Source organism: Hyaena hyaena, unplaced genomic scaffold (assembly GCF_003009895.1).
Source record: "Hyaena hyaena isolate Hyena2069 unplaced genomic scaffold, ASM300989v1 scaffold_152, whole genome shotgun sequence".
Lineage (NCBI taxonomy): Eukaryota > Metazoa > Chordata > Mammalia > Carnivora > Hyaenidae > Hyaena > Hyaena hyaena.
Genome location: NW_024080784.1, coordinates 2196591 through 2218330, shown reverse-complemented (window position 1 = coordinate 2218330; position 21740 = coordinate 2196591). Strand labels below are relative to the sequence as shown.

Sequence of the window (21740 nt, the reverse complement as noted above, 5' to 3'; positions counted from 1 at the left end):
CACCTTTTAGAGTTTACTAAAGACTATCAGGTTAGTAGAACTTTATCTGGTTACTTTATAGCATCTCACAATGTATTAACTCAGTCCCACATCCAGGCACTCCTAAATAACTGAGATATTTGAATAGATGGTAGAATTCCATGGCTCCTATTCTTTTAAAAATAAAATAGTCCATTTTGGCTTTCTAGTTTTATCCCTTCAAGGATTTATGCAGGACCAGCCACTCACACATGCCTCCTTTAGAATAAGAGGAATGTATCCAGATGTGTCTGGATGATTTGGGCTCCTCTTTTTCTGTAGGCTTTGACAACCTGTTGACTCAGCCCTTTTTAAAAAGCCCAAGAAGGGCTACTTTAGTGAATGGAAACAGTGCCTGACAGAAAATCTTTCCACAAACCAGGCAGCTTCTTCACCTTTCCTGGATGCGTGGGACTGCTCTGTGTCCATCTGGTCACCTCATGCTTGCTTTTACTATAGGAGAAGCCCACACCTCCCCCTGGGGTTGCTGCTCAGTATCTGGCTTTCCTCTGTGTGAGAACTTGCCTAAAACATGCTTTTTCTTTTTTAACTTATATTGGCCAATGTAGAAAAACCGCTCTTCACCCGGGATGCATCCCAGTTGAAGGGAACGTTCCTCAGCACCACCCTAAAAAAGAGCAACATGGGTTTTGGATTCACTATCATTGGTGGAGATGAGCCTGATGAGTTTCTGCAGGTGAAAAGTGTCATTCCCGATGGGCCTGCAGCACAGGATGGGAAAATGGAAACAGGTGAGTTCCTTCCTGCTTTCCAAATATGTTTTACAACATCTTTCTTTCTTATTTATTTTTCCTAAACCAAATAGGAGGAGCTCCTTTCTGTGTTTTTAATTTGCAAGTCAAAGATCATTTTACTTTAGAGAAACCAGAAATTACATTTCTTCTAGTTTAAGACTATAAAATTGAAGTATTTTGAAAATAGCTCTAAGTATCACTTTTGTCTCATTTTTCCCACTGCCCGTTGTATTTGCTGGATTTAATACACGCTGGAGATTGACACTTTTCTAATTTATTTTTTGGGTTCCTTCTTAGAGATGTGATTAACATTTCATACTTCCTACCTTATATTCAACCACTGATATTTTAAAATCTGCATTAATCTTATGATAGTCTCATGCTGAATTGCCCAGGTTAGATATTTAAATATGCATGTTCATCTCATAGAAAAAAATGTTGAATAGAATTCATCTTTATATGTCTCCATCAATAGTTAATATATAGGGGTTTTTTTCCTGTAGTTCTTATGAATCCATTTTCATATACAGTTACTTGGATGTCTATCAAATTAGAATAAAAATTCATTTAACATGGAGATGCAGAAGCAAATTGGGAAGGACAAGAGAATGTAACATATTAAAGGTGTATAGAGGTAGAGGAAAAAAAAGTAATGAACTAAGTCTGGTTTTGCTGTCTGATTTTAAATTCTCATACCTGGCCCATGACCTTGGATTAATCCCATAATTTATAAATGCTAGTTTCTTTATCTGGAAAAAAAAGAAAGAAGAAATTAGAAAACATTTTGTGAGAGAGAAAGTGCAAGCCCGGGGAGGGACAAAGAGAGAGGGTGAGAGAGAATCCCAAAGAGGCTCCATGCTGTCAGCACAGAGCCTGACCCGAGGCTCCATCTCATAAACCATGAGATCATGACCTGAGCCAAAATCAAGAGTCTGTCGCTTAACCAGCTGAGCCACCCAGGTGCTCCAGAAGAAATCAAATTTGATCTTGTGTACTTAAAATACTGATTCAAGAATTTTGTACTGTAGTTTTTGAAATACATTAGAAAGAATATATAAAGTGTTGTAACTATATTACCAAACAACTATATTGCCATTTCACATTTTTCACAAGACTGATTTAATTTATGATATTAACTCACCAAAGTTAATGGCCCTGGTAGAAACACAGATTAGAGAATTACTTTTGAGGAAAAGTTATCACATCTGTGTGGTCTATGTTTGTGAATTTACCATTCACAAATGGTAATCCATTTATTAAGTGATTCCTCCAGAAATAACCTCTTTCAGTTTCATCTAATGAATATATTTGTCATTGCTACTCACCAGTGAGTAATAATCCATTTAACACGTGTTACATCTACTGAAAAGCTGAGTGAAGCTTTAAAACTAACTCACCATATTTTTTAAACACTACACTTGTAAAAACTATGTGTATATAATTTTCTGTGAGAGTTAAGTATAAAGAGTGTCCAACTCCACTGCTCATCTGGTGATATTTTACTAAGTAGCCACACCTTCATGGTTAAAAAATCACAGAGAAATATTAAATGACTCAACTAAAAATCATCTTATTGTCGACAATTAGAATAAGAGGAAATTATGGAATTAATACCTTCCTAGTAGAGAGAAAGTGATCCTCAAAGTTTTTGAACTTCAGTGAAAGACTTAATAATCCTATTTCTTTCCATAATGAAGAATAGTTATTTTTTCCAACCCACTATTCCATGTTTCAAAACTAGAAAAGAGTTTTTTCGGTGTAAACTTAAAAAGACAGAATAAGACATTTGCACAGCAAAGTCTTTCCCCTTCTTAATCATTGTGCTAGTTTGCTGTAGCCACATAATCCAAGCAAGCCTCATTCAACAACAAAATCAAAGCTTTTATTTATAATTGAGCAGCTTTTCTTCATTTAAGGTAATCACAAAACAGGTCCAAATAGAGAAAGAAGAACGTAGGAGTTAACTCTATTAACCATCTCCTATTCATTCCTATTCATTAACTCTAGAACACATGTTCAGCTCCTCGTTTTGATAGCCACAAAGATGAATATGACAAGGCTTGGCTCTCAGGGAGTTTACATCTAGGAAGGACCTCAGATAGATGAACAAGTAGTCATAACACAATATGAATAGGATAAATATATCATAACCATGATGTTGACATGCAGTCAAGAGAGAGGGAGGAGGAAGCAACAGAAATTTTTTAAAAAGAAAAGGGTATTCCTAACCATATAATCTCACTAGGCTTTTGTAGGAATGATTAATTTAACAATTAACAATTTAAAATCAAACAATTTAAATGTTCATTTTTAATTGTGAGATCATTTGAAATAAAATGTAAACACATTTCTGTGACATTGCACAAGTTATATTAGGAATGATGCCTCAGTTCATTCAGCTAATATTTTATGAATAGCCATATGTCGCAGGCATGCTGCTAGTTATTAAGCATGCAGAAATGAAGAGATGAATGTTTCTATTCTTAAGAATTTTATACTATAGAAATAATGAGTGACATGTTAAAGAATATGTCAACGCAATAATAAAAATATGTACATGGGCACTTGGGTGGCTCAGTCAGTTGACTGAGAAGAATGACAGTTGACTATGTCTCATAGAGAAGATGATGCCTGACAAAGTTTGTAATGAAGAGCTGCTTGCTAGGTGGACAAATAAGGAAAGCCCTAGAAAGAGGAAACAATATATACAAAGGCACAGTAGTAGGGAATGCCTAGATAATGATTTACAGTATATGCCAATATTACAACTTCAGTAGACATTCATGTGAAGTATCAAATAAAATGATAATCATAACTGGTAAAGAAGAACTATTATGACTTATAGCAAACATCAAAGAATAATATATAGTCGTATATCCTCAAATACAAAACATAGATTTCGAGGCACCTGGGCGCCCCAGTTGGTTAAGCGTCTGACTCTTGATTTCAGCTCAGGTCATGGTGTCACAGTTCATGAGTTCAAGCCCCATGTCCGGCTCCACACTAACAATGCGGTGCCTACTTGGGATTCTCTCTTTCTCCCTCCCTCTCTGCCCCTCCATGTGTGTGTGCACTCTTTCTGTTTCTCTCACCCAAAATAAATTAATAGACTTTAAAAAAAAGAATTTTTTAAGATAGACACTACAGATATAAGAGTAAATCCTTTGTATTTAAAAGGTGAGTTGTCTCATTTGACATTGAAATAAGCAAGAAAATATTTGAATCAAATTTTTGAACTCTTAGGTTATCTCTAATTTAGACAAAGAAATGTCAGTCGTTTGTGTGGATGCAAAGAAAGATCCACTGTACTAAAAAGTTGACCAAGGGTCCTATACAATAAGAACAAGGGTTGGGTGGGAATTTTTTCTTTCTCAGGAGTGACTCGTGGGAAGGGATAGAGAACAGGAGAACATGAGGACATCGTGCCTCTGGCTGCTTTTTCACAACTAATTGAGCCAATCCCCCATGGTCCTGTGATGTTCCAGAAGCTTCTTAGGAGAAATTACTGCAGTGCCCAGGAACCATCCAGCTTCTGGTTCTTCATGTATTCTACCTGTCCTGGCAATCATTTGTTGTCAGCAGAGATCCTGATAATGTTCTTTAAACTATTTTAAAAAGCAAGATTGATATACTAAGGCTTACATAGGAACTGCAGAGTCTGATAGTTATTTATCTAACATCCTTCCTGAGAAATCTTCTCTCGTTACATGATGTTTCATGTTTTTCCCCAGGCTAATTTTTGAATCAAGGCTTGAGGTTTTCAACAAATGTAAGAGGCAAGAAATCTGGCCTGTCTGTGAAGTTCTTCTACCCAGACAGGGGTTGAATTATGAGGTCACTCACAACCCATTGGATTTTACTGACCCTCTTCTAAAATGTATCCATATTATTAGTAAATGGCAAGAGACTAGGAGACCAACATCTTAACATCTCTACCTCCTGGCATTTTTCCATTTCAGCAGATCATTGTTGCTACCCTTTTACTTGTGGTTCTGAAAGCAGAGGCATAAGAATACTTTTGTCAGAATCACTTGGGGAGCTTTTTAAAGATGCAGATTTCTGTGCCCCTGTGCCTACTGATTCCAAATTTCTGCAAGTGGTTTTGGGGAATGTGCATTTATGCACTTTTAAAAATTGTCAAATCAATACATGTATGTGAAAAAATAGCATCGGAATATTTTTAATGCATAAAACATCTCAAGTTCTGCCTGTCCCCACCCTCCAGACCCATATCCCAGAGGCACTCAATCAGTTTGTATTCTTATAGATGGTAAATACCTTCACACCTCCAATTAATGTGTTTATACTGTTGTCTTGATTTAACAGATTTAGACATGACCTATATTTACCTCCTCTTAGAAAGAAATGAAGCTTAGCTCTCTTGTCTCCCATCTGCCTTCTCACATTTTCCCAGTAGAATTTTACAACTAGTTTTAGTCAGATTTGTACAGTTTTTGCATTACCATGACTTTGTAAATTTGTTCCTGACCCCACTCGCATATATTAATACATTTTCCCCCTTAAACAGCTTTGTGAAGTTTGGCTTTGTCTTTCTCTCTTACTTGCAATATTTTTCTTAAAATCTGTATTTTTTTCCTCCAAAAGCACCATCATATTAGATCCTCTAGAGGGTCTTCTTTTTTCTGGGCGTCATTTGTCATCCAATTCCTGTCTGAGGCCAATTGTACATCTGACACTCAGGGATTTTCCATTGTGTCTCTCCTGAGCAGAGTCCCATGTTAATCATATTGTACCTCTTTTTTATGAAAGCTCATTTTTACTAGAGCACAGTTCTCATATGTGTTGTGATCCTCAGTTGTCCATATTTAAAAGTGAAACTGAACAGTTTCTCTAGGGTTCTTAGCCAGGGCCAGAATATGAAAGTCTGAGGCCATTTTTTTTAACACACCCTTAGTTTTCAACTTGGGGCAGGTGGTGGGTGCTCTCCATGCAGTGCCGCCAGGAGGATCTTCTACATACTTGTATCAGATATCTCCTAATCCCAAGCCTTTCTGGGATTCTGCAGAGCAACTGAGAGCCCTTCTTATCTGTGTTATCCTCCCCTCCAAGAACACACTAGAACATGTGGTGCCTGCGTGGATCATTCAGTTAAGCATCTAACTCTTGATTTCAGCTCAGATCATGATCTCATGGTTTGTGGGATCAAGCCCCACATCAGGCTCTGCACTGATAGTGCAGAACCTGTTTAGGATTCTCTATCTCTCTCTTCTCTCTCCCCCTCCCTCTTCTTGTGCTCTCTCTCTCTCTCAAAATAAATAAATAAACATTAAGAACATACACACACTGGAGCAAGAATCAGCAAATGCTTTCTGTAAGGAGCCAAATGTTTATATCTTAGGCTTTAAGATCCAGGTAGTCTCTGTCACAATTATTTTACTCTGTCGTCATGAAAGCATCCTTGGACAACACACAAACAAATGGGTATAGCCATGATGCAGTAAAACTGTATTTACAAAAACAAGCAGCAGGTTTGGTACCATGGACCATAGTTTGCCAACCCCAACTCTACAACAGACCTTCCAAAACCATGATAAATTAGTTATCATCCCTTTATTTTTATTCCATATGCTAAAATTCTCTTGAACTGTCATGTCATATAATGGCCCCTCTGTCAGGTAAATGGCTTCTCTCAGGTTCTCTTCACTTCAGTGGGTTTATGCATTTTAAAGTCTTTGTTAAAGAAGATAGCCATGTGTATTCAGTCTGCCATCTGGAACTAGAAGTCTTAGAATGTGCATTTTTACACTTACTGAAGTTTGAGAATGGCTTCACGGAGTGGTAACAAGAAAAATCCTTTCCCATCTATTGTACAACTTAAACATTCTCCATCCTACCCTGACCACCTCTCAATAGAGCCTATGCTCAGCATTACTTTTAAGGAGTGTTTATGAATATTCCTGGGCACCAACTTTTGGGATAGAGTCTATGGCCATCTACCCAAAAGAACAAAGCCAATTAATCCTTATGTTTATCTTTCATATCAGTCTAGGGCATTGAATCAAGAGCAATTTCTCATTCCTTGGGGATTTTAACCCCTGCTAATACTCTATCCATAACTCACACTTTTTGAAATCTTGGTTATTTTTTGCTTTCTAGGGGACAGCAAAGGTTAACCTGAGGTTGTGAGTGCTGGATGAACAGGTGACTGCTCTGCTCGCAATAGGACAGTCATTGCTCCTCTTACAGCTTGCACTTTGCTTCTGACTCTCCAGTTAATAGTCACACAGTGGTTTCCCACACCACCCTGCCCCTAACCATTTGGTTTCTCCTAGCCATTTGATCTTCCTAGCCATTTTTAGCTCTTTAACTGTTTAATAAAATTCCATAGTTAATAATTAAATATCTCCCGAGAAAGAGCTATATGTAATGAGGAAGCCCAAGAAGTAATTCACAAATGTTTTCTGTGACCCATTTTCCCTCTACCTCATAACTTGTAACCAGAGCAGAATTCCTCTTGAATTCTGAGCACATTCCTGTGTCATTCTGTCCCAACTGCTGTCTTACTGATTGACTTGCCTTATAAAACATCTTAGTGAATCAGCCAGTGCTTCATCACCACCCACCTCCACCTCAAATGTTCACATTTAGATGGTTTTGTCAATGTCCAGAAGCAGGTGACTGAATCAGAGAAATGTAATTGTTCTATTTGAAGTATCTATTTAATTTTCTATTGCAAGCCACACCAAAACTCAGTGTCTTAAAGAACAATCAAATATTTACTCATGATTCCACATTTTTACCTATGTTGTTCTCATCTTCTAGGCTCACTTTGGGACTTTCATGCAGCCACAGTAATCTAGAAGCCCACCTGGGGTGGGGATGTGCTAGGTGACTTCACTCATAGTTAATGCCTCAGCTGGGATGGATGGGACTCCTGAGGGCTGGTAAGGCATCTCTCTTTCCACATGGTCCCAGCAACAAGGTGTCTGGACCAGTTTCCAAGTTGTGTTAGGGATCTAAGAGAACCAAAGGGAAAACCGTCAGGCCTCTCAAAGCCTAGCCTGGAAACAGCACAGCATCACTTCTACCTCTTCTACTGCTCAAAGTAAGTCCTAGGTTTGCCCATATTCAAGGGCAGGGAAAACTAGGCCCCATGTTTTAATAGGAGAAGTGGCAAAACATTTCTAGGAATCTTTCATCTACTGCAGTATCCTTACTGTGGCTCTCTTGTTTCTGAATTACCTGACTTTGTTCAACTTCCCTGAGAAAATGATCTTTTACTTTTGTGGACACTGTATCTTTTTACCTTTGTGGCACAGAATCATTGCTAATGTTTTACCTTCCAATTTTCATTGTGCTGCAAATAAATAATAGTGAATCAAAATACCACATCCAGAGATTACAAGGAATAACATCACCAGGTCTCCAGCTCTTTCTAATAAAAAAGAAGTGGTTGTAGCAATTCAATTTGTAAGATCTAGCAAAATATTCAGATTCAGATCTATGTTAGATACTTTTCAAATTACCCCTTGATAGTGGGGTTTTTGTACCCCAATTGTGGGGGATTTGTGCCTTTTTAGACATTTATGAACTTTAGATGCTACAAAAAAAAAAATCTTATGCTCTGCAAAAGCTGGAAAATAGAATTTAATTTCTAGCCAACTGACCAATACTAATATCTCCAGTAGAGAAGAAATAAACTGTGCTTATTTAGCTTATCAATATATCTACTCTTGATTCTTTCTAAACACACCTAACTTTTAAAACTTCACTTCATGTTGTTCAAATACCTAATATCTCTCCTGCAAGTAATATGTCTTTCAGATCAATCACAGGACATCTCTCAAAGATGGCAAGACCCACATGGAACACTTTCTGTCTTCTGCCCTCCTTTTAAAAGGATATATAGGGAATACAGCTGCCATCATTGGCACAATACTTGATTTTGGCTACAAACCAAACCAAAAATTGTGGCCCCAATTCTTAAAATTATGATATGCTTCAATAAAGCATTTTGTTTTTAAAAAGAGGTCATTGTAACCCAAATAAATGCTATTTCAGTGCCTCTTTTTTGGCACATTTCTGCCTTTTCCTTTTTGGTACAATGCTAGTTATGACCCCTTCATTTAAAATCACAGTCTAAATAAAAGCTCACTGGAGAAGAATTCACTACTACACAAGTCCTATCTAGTGCTCCTCTTTGCCCTAGGCTTAAGAACTTTATTTCCATTTTAGCATAGATATAGCAAAGGTTGTTACTTTAATTTTGTTTCTAGTTTCGGTATTGGCGCCCACTTGGGTAAGTTACACAGTAATTAAGTTACAATATTCATGATCACTGTACGTATTAAATCAAGGAAGTCAATGCACTTTTAAATGTACTTTTATCACTATTATTTTTTAAAGTTATTCTGCATAAAAGCTTTATGGTAATTTACAGTACAGTTTCACTGGCCCTCCTAGGAGCTAAAGAAGAAAGGAGGTGGGGCTCTTACTCAGCCTAAAAACAGAGCTCAGAACGGTGCTAGATGTTATAACACCAGGGATGTTACATTAGAGTAATCTTACTGAGTATGAAGTTGGCATTCTAAAAATATGACAGCTTATTATTTAAGTTTAATGGAAATGGATTGAAGATTATGGGGTTAATGCTGTCTTTTTATTACCTACTCCATGGAGGAAGTGGTTGGTTTTCATTATACTGGTGGAAGGTTTACAGTTTAAATTAGACATGTTTGAAATAATGGTATTATATAAATGCATTTAAGAAGTTTTTAGCAATTTGATTTCTTAGATCTAGGGCCAAGATCACCAATTCCCTCACTTATAAATAAAACAAAATACTCCAAATATGTACAAAGATGACCAGATTCTGGTGTCTGGATCATCGTATGTGCTTTTATAGACAATGTTAAATTCATTCCGTTCCTATTACTCTCCTTCCTATCGCTAATGGAACTGAGCCTTCCATTCATCAGGAAACAATCTGTTTTTTATAAAGGGTGCTTTTTTTTCACTTGTCCCCTCCTTCAGCTGACTTGTTATTTCCAATCCTCCCTCCCTACCCCCTCACTATAAGCTCTCTGACATCAAGGCCTATATCTGACTCCATCATTAATAAATTCCCAAGGCTTATTTACTATCATAGATTTTTCTATGATTATTTATGCCCTTAGAGAATTATTTAAGGCTTGTTTTTGTCTAATTTAACCAAACATTTCATTAGATGAGTTATTACATATAAAGTTCTTAGAATAGGGCATGACATACGGAATCATTCAAAATTTATATTTTGACTATCTTCCAATATTTATAAGACTATCTTCCAATAAATTGAAGGAAGCTTTAGTATTCTGGGAGTTATAGATCCATGAAAAGATTTATGAACAGCTTAGGATGTTTACCGTTTGGACCCTGGGAATGAAATGATGCTACATGGAACACTTAACAACAAAACATCTCTTAACTTCTTAAAATATATATATTTTTTTATTTTAAATGAGGTAACCAGAAAATTCTTAGAATGATGGAGCCATGTTGACAACTTTTATTCTGTTGGTAGACTAGCAGGTGAAATAGAACACTCAACCTCTTTTGTGTGCATATACCACTGACATTGGGCTGGGGTGCCATTTAGGTATGTCATTGGATTCTAACTCTTATTTACTGGATACATGTTAGAGACATCAATAAGCTAATCTTCAATTGTTTAATGAAGTTCCTCACCTTTTGATATTATAACCCAGCCCAAAATAAAAACATGCCAATCCTGAATCATAACAAACAGAAAGAAAAGTCTAAGATGGGTAAGATGGTTGGAAACTGTATGAGGCAAAAAAACAAAATGTTTCTGTGAAAAGAGATAATACTCCCTGAATCAAATATCTATATAGGATACTGGTGCATATTCCTACAGATTGTGGGCTTGTAAATGGTCTTTGAATAGTTTAATTTTATAGATACTCACATATATGTCATCATCTATAGATGTGTTCAGTATAAGTGAGAAAAAGAGGTAAGAAATATGTCTTTTACTGTTTCATCAGCTAAGTCTTAGATCTTAGTTCATAATTATAAATCTCTTAGCATTCTAAACAAGAAGGCTTCACGGAAGTCAATAGGAGATAAATTGCCATGCAGACCTTTGTTTATAAGTGTAATTCTGCTGGTTTTTGCAAGCTGCCAGTGAAATTAGAGATGGAACGAGCTGGAGTCTGCACATATCAAAACCGCTGCAGCTGCAGAAACATTATTCCCATATCCAATGTAATTAATGTGCCTCTCACATGCGCCAGCTGAGGATTTGCATGAACTGACAAGAGCACTCACGGTAAATCTTGTGTCATCATCTAATTTACTACTTTGTTCGAAAATCCAGCTCTGTAAGGTGAGGTTTGCATTTTTTAATGGCAAAAACTATTGTCAGAAAGAAAGACATTTCACCGCATATATTGACCAAAAAATAAAAAATTAAAGAGGGAACTTTGTTTTGTGAAACCAAGATTAATATCCTAGAACTGTCTTTCTCCATATTATCACCTTTCCTTCCCTCTTTGTTTTAAAGTGTTGGGCCCTGAAATTTTCACTCCACTTGCTTCTTTGTTGTTGTTCTTTCCTATTTTCTCACTTGACTGGGGGGAAAAACAACTGGAAAAAAACTGGATCTATTTTCTCCAATTTTCTCATGAGAGAAAATTGGGCCTTTAGAAACTGACTTAGATTGCCACGTCTCTAAATTTAATATGAAACACTTAACTTACTTTCAAGCATGGTGATGGATAGACACACCGTGTAGCACAACTGGCATGTTTTCAGAGCAGTTTCTCATGGACTTGTATAAGATTGTGATCCTGGATTGGGACATAAAAGCTTTGAAGTGTTAGAATAATGAAGTTGGTGCAGGATGTAGCAAGAGCTGGAATTATAAGAATCCATCCTGTGTGCAGTGAGCATTCCTAGAAAACAAAGTGCCAGGATGTTCGGGTCATTGACATTTGCCTACATGCTCCATCAGTGATGGCAGATATAATCTCAGAATTTACAAAATAGGACCTCAAGTGCAAACTAAAAGACATGGAATTGTTTTCATTGTTTTTCATCAAGGTTGGGTCCTCGATATATTTTAACAAAATGCAAAGGTCATTTTTCCTTTGGAAAAAAATAACCACCTGCCATTTCCTAGAGAAAAGGTGACACTTTTCTATGAAAAGGAGACATTTTGCCCCCAGGCAAGTGGAGGCAGTTTCTGGGATTGCCTGACAGTGAGTTTACATAAGAGCAGAACAAGATACTGTGCCTCTGGCAGAAATGACATTTTCCTTCCTATTCAGGGTTGCAAATTCTAAAAAAAAAATACAAAACTGACTTTTGGGTGGTGATTCTGGCCTCTTATTGATATGTGCAGTGGCATTATGAATTAATGTTGTGAACACGTGCCGTGCTGAAAAAAGAGGAGTTTATACAAAGATGGCAGACTGGGAACTGAGGCCTGAGCTGGAAGTCCAGCACTTCACATTGGATTTCTATCACTGACTAATCTTGTTCTGTTTCACAATCCACCTAGCACCTCACTGCACAGCATCGGTATTTCTATCTATTAATAATTACTCAAAATAGATATATCCATTTCTTCTTCATTTATTCAGCAAATTTCATAATAGGATGTTGAGTGGGTGCTCTTTATAGAAGTGGCTCTAGGTCTGGTCACCCTCTCCCAGGGCTACTGTGGAATTGCCTGACAACAATAACCCCCCCCTAACCCCCCTCTATATACAAAGAAGCTGGAGAGGGAAAAAAAAATCTTCAATTTAGTGTTCCTCATGTGGGATGCACTGCATGTGTTGAGAGGTAATCCAATTGTCTCCATGAGAGAGGGAGGGGTGCTTCCCATCTCCACCTCAACTCAAATGAGGAGAGAGGGCCTAAGGGAATAATCACTCATTGAAACTGAGGTTGTCTAAAATAAGGAGAGATAGCATTTTGATTTCCAAATTGGACATTTACTCAGACAGTGAGTGGACTTGCTTCTCTTGCCCATCAAAAGAAGAGAGGAGTGAATTGGACAGAGATGGAAAGATAGAGGAAAAAAACATGACAGTGAAGCCATTACAACCCAGGATTTGTCAAGGCAAAGCTATATGAGTTTTCTGTGGGAAAGAGAGCTTGACTTGGGCCAGACATCCTTCATATACACTCAAGAGAGCTGCTTACTGGGCAAGGAGAATCCAGCATGAACAGGCTCCAATATGGCAGCAACTGATGGATATGAAAGAGGTCAAACTTGAACCAAATACTGCACTGACCCTGGGATGGATGTGCAGACCCATCCCATGAGAGAGCCAGCCCCTAGGTACCTGCCACTTCAATGGCCAGTTACCATTCATCAGACAGGCAGCCACAACCAACATCATTGCAGCCAACTAAATAAAAAAGACTTCCTCTCTGGAAGAACTAGACCTTGAAGAGTAAGGGAGAGATGAAGCAGTGACCTAGAGACAGACCATGCCTCACCCACCTCAAAGCTGTCAGGGTCCCAGTACGAACAAGCCCATGCAGAACATAGGAGGAAAGTGATTTAAATCCAGTTTAAAGATGAGGCTTTAATGAGGCTGGGCATATTATAGCCAAAGGTGACTTCAAAGTTAAGAATTTTCCCAAGCTATCCTTAAGGAGTGGGAATTTTTGGAGGTTGAAAACAGTGACTGTAGGGAGAAAAAAAACTACTTTACATTTTTACCTCTCACCCCCTAGATGAGATTGTTCAATACACATGTTGGGCGTACACTCAGTGCCTACCACACATCAGTCATCCTTTCAGGTCTGGGAACTCCTGGCCAAATAATACAGACTTTATCTTAAACGAATATACCATCTGGCAAAGCAACAGAGGTCTGAGAACAATTTCAAATGACACCTAGAGATAAATACTATAAGAGATATGTATAGACTCCTGAGGGAGACAGAGGAATAAGCCTCTTACAGAGGGAGACAGCATGGGGAGAGGCAAGGAAAGATTTCACAGATGAAGTGTGATTCAGAGACCTGAAGGGAGATTATGAACTTATTAAGCATTCCAGGTATGGGGAATATTGTGTGCAAAAGTGCAGACATCCATTCATTCAGCAGACATATCCAGGAGCTTTTACTCTGAGCCATGAGCTGTGCCAGGTAGGATCTTGGCTTCTAAGATGAAAACAACGTGATCCTTGCATGGATCCACATGTAGGGGACATGGAAAACCACAGGCTGTTTGTCATGCATGGAACCTAGGAGGCAGCACAAAAGGAAGACAGAAACAGAAGTTGAGGTGAAAGGCTGCCAGGAGCTTAATAGGGAAGTGAACTAGAAAACACACTTAGGAGGCATGGAGGGCTTGCAAGCAATGCTGCCAACTTCATCAAAAGTGCATTTTAGAAAGATAAATCTGGAGTCACTATAAAATATGAATTGTGGAAAAACAGAAAGGGATTAGAGGAGACAGTAAGAAATGTTTGACATCGCTTCCATTTCCCTCTCTGAACCTATCTTCTCCCGTTCCCTCCCCACCAAGGGGCTCCCTTGCCCTAGAGCTCCCAGTTGGGCTCATTGAGTGGGAAAAAGCAGTCAGCAATCAGAGGGCCATAAGAGAGTGAGGTGCTGGCACTTACTTTCTTAGTTTATTTGTTGCTGGGCTTGTTGTGTGTTGGGCATCCATCTTTTGGAAGCTCTGCTCTAACAACCATGGGAGAAGAAAGTGGAAATGAAATGGTGTATACGTGGACAATGGAATCAGTGTTCCCTGTTGTCTGCATTAAATTGGTGAGTGAAGAAGGACTTAAGTATGTTTGCTTCTTTGGGTTTCATGCTTGAGCAATGAGGTGGACGATGGTGCCTTTCATGCAGAAGGAGAAGCAAGTTAGGAATGTTTTAACCTAATAAGATTATTTTAATAACTCTGAAGTCATAAGGAATTAAGACTAAGTTAGGTAATATGTGAACAAGGCTTATGTAAGGTTTATGTTTGTAAGAGTCAGCCTCTACATACAGTTTCCCATCAAAGACAAATAAGTTCTCAATTTTGTAATTTGTGTTTTCTTTGTTGAGTGTTTCATGAATCCCTTTTTTATTTTATTTTTCAAGAAGAAGTGGTAGCAATAGGATTTATTTTATATTGTCAGCGAAAAATTTCGTGCTTGTTAACAACTCAATGGGATGGGAAAGGGAAAGAATTATATGCTAAAATCCACAACATAGAGAATGCAAAGTACTTCAGTCGTTGAATAGTTGCCAAAAGGAAGAAGGAGCAGCCTTGTTTTCCATGATTCTTCTAGGTTTTTCCAGATGGGAGAACAGCCACAAATGGCTAAAAGTTATACAGAGACAGATTTTGGTTCATTATAAAAACAAGCTTAATGACAGAACTTGATTGTCTAATAATAATATTCATTCATTGAGTTTAATGGCATTGGGCCACCTCTTAATATGTAGTATCTGATTTAATCTATAATAACTCTGTGGGATAGAGATAATTATTCTTTTCACAAACAAGGAAACTTAGGTTCAGAAAAGTTGAGAAACTAACCCAAGTTCATGCCACTAGCATATGGGAAGGCTGAGATCCAAACTCTTATTTGGCCGTCCTACTACTTTCCAAGAGAATATTCAGCTCCCCAGAACTGGAAGTCTAATTAGAATCTGATTAATCACTTCTCAGGTATTTCTGCTCTGATTGGAGGTTGAACTATTTAACTCTTAAAGTCACTATCTCTAAGGTATAATATCATGATACTCCTCTACCTGTCTTCTCTTTCTTCCCACTACGCCCCACCTCTCTTTTCAAGAACTGTGTGTGTGTGTGTGTGTGTGTGTGTGTGTGTGTTGAATTAGGTCTATAAAACATTCTATTTTTTTAAAGAAGAAAGACATTGAGGGAAGTACTAGATAGAAGGAAAAATAATATGTTCTCTTTTCACTAGCTTATATATCCCTGTATGCATATCTTGTATACCTCTGTCTGGCTGCATAAAGGTATATTTCACAGCCAATACACAGAATGAATAATATTTTATGTATCATGTTTTTTCCCTTGCCATGAGTCAGGTTTTTGTCTCCAGCCCTCACTGATTTTGGAAGGGAAGGAAGGCAGCAAATATATATGGAAGCTGTTTCACTTTATTTTATCAATGAATAGTATCTTTTATTATTAAGAAATATTGAATTAAAGGTATTTCAAAGCTTCTTGGCACAAGACCTATGATATAATTTTTCTAAGGATGTCATTTAGATAACCAAGTTATATAAACCAAGAATTTACAGTGCTAAGAATTCACATGACCATTGAAGTTCAAATGAAACTGTTTTGTGATGGAAAACCATAAACACATAAAACAGACGTAGTTAGACTGACATGTAATGAAACAGGATTCCAAGGCAAATCTCTGAGGCTCCTAATTTCAAACTACTTCCTACAGATAAGCACTTTGGGACCTCATTTACTTTCAAGTATGGAGCAGATGAAGGAATGTAGTATTACCTAAGAAGTGATTCCAAGAGACTTGATGTTTTCTCAAGACAACAGAGGATGTAGAAACATCTTTGAGGTTTTTACACCAATCCAAACATGTTGTATCTCTTTTACTTGAAGGAAAAAGTCTGAATATCTTTTGTTTGCGTGCATAAGATGTTGAAGTGAGCAATGAGGTCCTCAGAGAAAAATTAATTACAGGAAGAGGTTCATTACTGTTAAAAACTGAGAATTCACATCATACTTTGTTGGTGTCTAAGACCCAACTATGTATGGAATATCCTTGCCCACTAAACCTCTGGGGTCATAATACAGGGAAAATAACACGATGACTATAAAAACATTTTGGAAACTGCAAGATATACTTCAATTGTAAGTTAGTTTACATTCTTAAATATCTTAATATGCCACTTTCTCCATTTCAACTTACTATGCTGATGTGCATTCTTATCTTTTCCCTCCTGTGTGTTGTCAATCTGTCTAATTAGATTATAGGCTCATTAGGTGGAGGCCAATGGCTAATTCCATGTTTAGTACAGAAACAGTACACTGTTGGTATTTAATCATCCATAGTCTCCTGTTCTGGCTCAGCAGGGTATAACAATACATCTTCTGAAAGCTCACTAGAGTGAAAATTCCCCCTGCAGAGGGTGAGAAGAAATTAAGAAGGACAAATGAATTTTCATTCAACACTCGGAGAGTTCTTCTTTTTACGAGAGTAAAATGGCTAAGCCACTAACCTATAGAATGGAAAATCAGCCTGAATAAATGTAAAAGAAAAAAATCAATATTCAGTAGTTGTGTTATGCAGCACTGTTCAATTCCAAAAGAACTGATAGTTTGTGGAAACAAAAAACAAAACAAACAAACAAAAAAAACAAGTTGTGTTATGCCATTTGGGGAAAAAGTAAAGCAAATAATTCATATGTGGAACTTTTATGAATGTCTCAAAACTGTTTAAGGAAAGCTAACTTAGTATTCCTTGGAGAATCAAGGGCAAAGCAAGAGAAGGGAGAGTATTAATCTACCTAGTATACAGGTAAGAAAAAAACACTCAACAAAGCTCTAGATTCAGGGTTTATCAGTTCTGGGGCCAGAGTCCCTGACTGCTCATCTGCTATCTGATATAGTTTGTAAAATCTATAGGGATTTGACATTATCTACTCATCTGGGGTTACAATTTAAGTTCTACTGAAAATCTTAATAAAAGGAATTTCACATTTTCTTCTTAGTTGAATCCCTGTTGGTTTGCAACCAAGGTTTTTTTCTCTCTCTTTTTTTAAATTTTTATTTATTTATTTATTTATTTTTACAAATAGTTTATTGTCAAGTTGGTTTCCATATAACACCCAGTGCTCATCCCCACAAGTGCCCTCCTCCATGCCCATCTCCCCCCCCCCCCCCCATGTTTTTGTCAGCATTCAAGAGTCTCTCATGGTTTGCCTCTCTCCCTTTCCCCCACCATTTCCGCCCTTCTTCTCCCCCATGGTCCTCAGTTAAGTTCCTCCTAATCCTCCTATACGTGCAAACATATGATATTTGTCTTTCTCTGCCTGATTTATTTCACTCAGCATAACACCTCAAGGTCCATCCATGTTGCTACACATGGCCAGATTTCATTCTTTCTCATTGCCATGTAGTATTCCATCGTATAGATAAAACACATCATAGCAGCACTCTCAACAATAGCCAAAACATGGAAAGAGCCTAAGTGTCCATCAATGGACGAATGGATCAAGAAGATGTGGTTTATCTATACGATGGAATACTACATGGTTTGCAACCAAGTTTACCATGGCTTCCTTGGGAGCTTTATTTACCTTAATTGACAGTGTCTGCTAAAGCAAAGGCAGAGAAAACAAAATTATTCACTTCCCACTGATACGTAGATTCTATGAGTTTGCTGATAGGTGAAGAGCAGAAATTTTTTAGCAACTCTATTTTATGAGATATTATACACAAAGGGTTATAGAGTTCTTTGTCTTGCCAGCTAAGTAAGGGATCCTTTCTGAAAATATCATTAACACCACTTGGAGTTCATGTACAAATCAACTTAAGGATCTCAGAATATTTAAAGAGCTTTTTCTATAATCCCCTCAATGTAAAGGGGAAGAAAGGGCAGAAACTCATTACATCTGTATCAACACCAAAATGCAATGTAAAAAATTAATTGTTATTTTTATGCACCCAGTTTCATTACTGCGCTAAAATTTGATGAAAGAAAAAGGAATATAACCTTTTATTCACTGCTTGCAATACACCTTGAAAAATGTAAGGGAGTAGAGACACCTTTGTATTTGAAAGCATTTCCATCCAAAGTAATAGCTATAGGGGATAAAGGGACACTTTGTAAAATAGATCTCGCTGTTAGCAATATAAACAAAGAATGTAATTTGAATATATTGTCCATTTCTAAATATCCATTTTAAAATATATTTTAATATTCAAGTGAAATCTTATGTGCTTGATATATTAATTGATTATGTATGTATATTTATTAATGCAACTTTAAAACCTTCATGATAAATATTGACTTTGAAACCAGGAAGGAAGGAAGGAAGGAAGGAAGGAAAGAGAGAGACAGAAAGAAAGAAAGGGAGAAAGAAAGAAAGAAAGAAAGAAAGAAAGAAAGAAAGAAAGAAAGAAAGAAAGAAAGAAAGAAAAAGAAAGAAGTAGCAATGTATTGTAGATAATTCTTTATCACTCATAACACCAAAGGACAGCTAAGAAACTTCCCAGTGAACATCCTGGGACATACTTGTGGAAGTACACAAACCTAAAAAATTGTGATGCAACAAAATATCTTCTGTAATTGATTGTAGAAACAGCAAATCTTCCATCATGGAGAAGATTTCAAGGAAGAATATGTTTTGGAGTGATTCAAGGAAAGTATAGGAACTTGTTGAAGCAAAACATAATCAATACCAAGAAGACAGAAGAGGAATGAGGAGATAAGGAGAGAAAGCTAACCACATCTTCCAGTAAATGGAAAGCATGTTTGTATACCTGAAAACTAATTCCAAAGTTAAAAGCTTACTAAAATAAAATGGGTAAGATAGAAATGAAATAGGATCAGAGCAGGAAAAAAGCCCTAATTTTGAAGACTTTATTTTGTAGCATCTTAATATACATTTAATCCTTATTTGAACAGTTTATAATTTTGAATATAATAGAGTCTGAGCTACTTGGCTGAGAATGATAATATCCTTTAAAACTAGCTTCTGGCATAATGTCCAGTCTTCTCTAGTCCTATAATTACTGATGTGTGTATGTGAGCAAGGAACTTGTGATTTAGTTGGGCTCAATGGGCTAGTAATAATACCCCTGATCAATGTTTGAAATCCTCCAAGGAAGTACCCTGTATGAATAGCCTGACTAAATTCTATAGAAAGCAGTGCTTTTAAGAAATAAAAGGAATAACAGAATATATGAGCTCCATCATCAACTCTTCTTTCTGGTAAAATGGCAAAATGTGTAACCTTGCCAAGTATATGCCAGTTACTGTGATTCATTTTGGATATGAGTTAACACTTTAGCACACAGATGTCCAGATCCCAGATGATGGCTCTCAGTTAATACTGGCTTGTATCAGTTAATTATTTCACTTAGTTGTGTGAAATCAGAATGCAAAACACTTAATTCCAAGTGGGAGATGACAGAAAGTGGTAACAGAACAGCTGACTTGGAAACGTGGAAAAGTAACATCTTACTTTCTTGTCTGCTTCTTCTGCCCATTAGTATGATAATTAGATTGTCTTAGGTTCTCTCCAGCTCTGAAATCATATAAATGGCCAAATGTGAACCACAAAATCACAAATGTTGGTTTAATAACCGTATAAAACTGTGGCTTTTGAGTAGCATGCCTAAATCAGCAAACTGGATAAAGTTCATCCATGATAAAGGGGCATACCCAACAATTAACTCCGGGAATCAATGTCCTGTAGCCTAATAGAAACAACCACAGTATGTTGAATACCATCTAATAAAATCAATACATAAGTACCAACAAAGGCACAGTCAGCTCATTTCATGATTTCTAATGAATACGTGCACAAGAAAGCATACAGCCAAAAATGGCATAAAATGTTTAATTGTCCTGGAGCATGACTTAGACACACTACACAATCAGTATAATTGATTGAGCAAAGAATGATAGCTAAAGTTACCAAGCAAAAGGCGGTAGACTGAAAAAAGTCAACTCAGGAGCCAGGAGGCCATGTGTGGATACGCCCCTTGTTAACACTGATAAACGGTTACTAATAGAGCCAATTCTAAACTTTCAAAGTTATAGATCATTGCTCCCGAGGGCTAGCTGTGGTCAATTGGTATTATAACTGAAATCCATCTTCATACTGGGCCTTCTTTCTCTTTGAGCTTTTCTTTTCTTGATAGTATGATAAGTCATTGACAAATCCTCTGTCCTACAAGTTCCTTTCTCCTTCTATGTCCATCCTACTTCCTCTGTCTCCCATCGCCACCACACAAACATATACAATAAATCAGAGCTGCTGCTTCCAAGGTATTTTTAGAGTTATTTATTTATTTTGGGGGGGGGGGGAGAGAGAGAGAGAGAGAAAGGATCCCAAGCAGGCACCATGCTGTCAACGTAGAACCTGATGTGGTGCTCAATCTCATGAACCATGAGATTACGACCTGAGGGGAAACCAAGAGTTAGATTCCTAACTGACTAAGCCACTGAGACACCCCTACAAAGAATTTTTTTTTATTTTAATTTCACTTTCTTATTTTTAAAATAATCTCTATAGGGTTTGAACTCATGACTCTGACATCAGGCATCATATGCTCTACCAACTGAGCCAGTCAGGCACCCATCACTTTTCCTTTTAACATCTTATATTATATTTATGTGTTTGTTTCCAGGAATGGAATTTAGTGACTCATTACTTACATATAACACCCAGTGATCATCCCAACAAGTGTCCTCCTTAAGGCCTGTTACCCATTAGCCCTTCCCCCCACCCCACACCCCACTAGCAACCCTCCATTTGTTCTCTGTATTTAAGAATCCGTTATGGTTTGTCTCACTCTCTGTTTTATATTATTTTTGCTTTCCTTCCCTTATGTTCATCTGTTTTGTTTCTTAAATTCCACGTATGAGCAAAATAATATATTTGTTTTTCCCTGACCAACTTATTTTGCTTAGTGTAATACACTATAGTTACATCCACATTGTTGCACATGGCAAGATTTTATGTTTTTTGATCACTGAGTAATATTCCATTGTGTAATATATATATATACATATATATGTATATATATACACACACACACCATATCTTCTGTATTCATTCATTGTCAGTGGACATTTTGGCTCTTTCCATACTTTGCCTATTGTCAATTGTGCTTCTCTAAACATTGGGGTGTATGCCCTTCTTCAAATCAACACTCCTGTATCCTTTGGATAATGCCTAGTAGTGCAATTGCTGGGTCATAAGGTAGTTCTATTTTTAATTTTTTGTGGAACCTCAATTCTATTTCCAGAG

At 37.1% G+C, this 21740-nt stretch overlaps 1 protein-coding gene across 1 annotated transcript in view; it reads left to right on the top strand.

Moving 5' to 3' along the window:
• The window catches only part of MAGI2 (membrane associated guanylate kinase, WW and PDZ domain containing 2), a 1134938-nt gene that overhangs the window by 816684 nt on the left and 296514 nt on the right, over nt 1-21740 (top strand). Inside the window, exon 9 of the mRNA XM_039239084.1 lies at nt 588-770. Within this exon, the coding sequence (XP_039095015.1) occupies nt 588-770 (183 nt within the window). The remainder of the gene's footprint in view (nt 1-587; nt 771-21740) is intronic.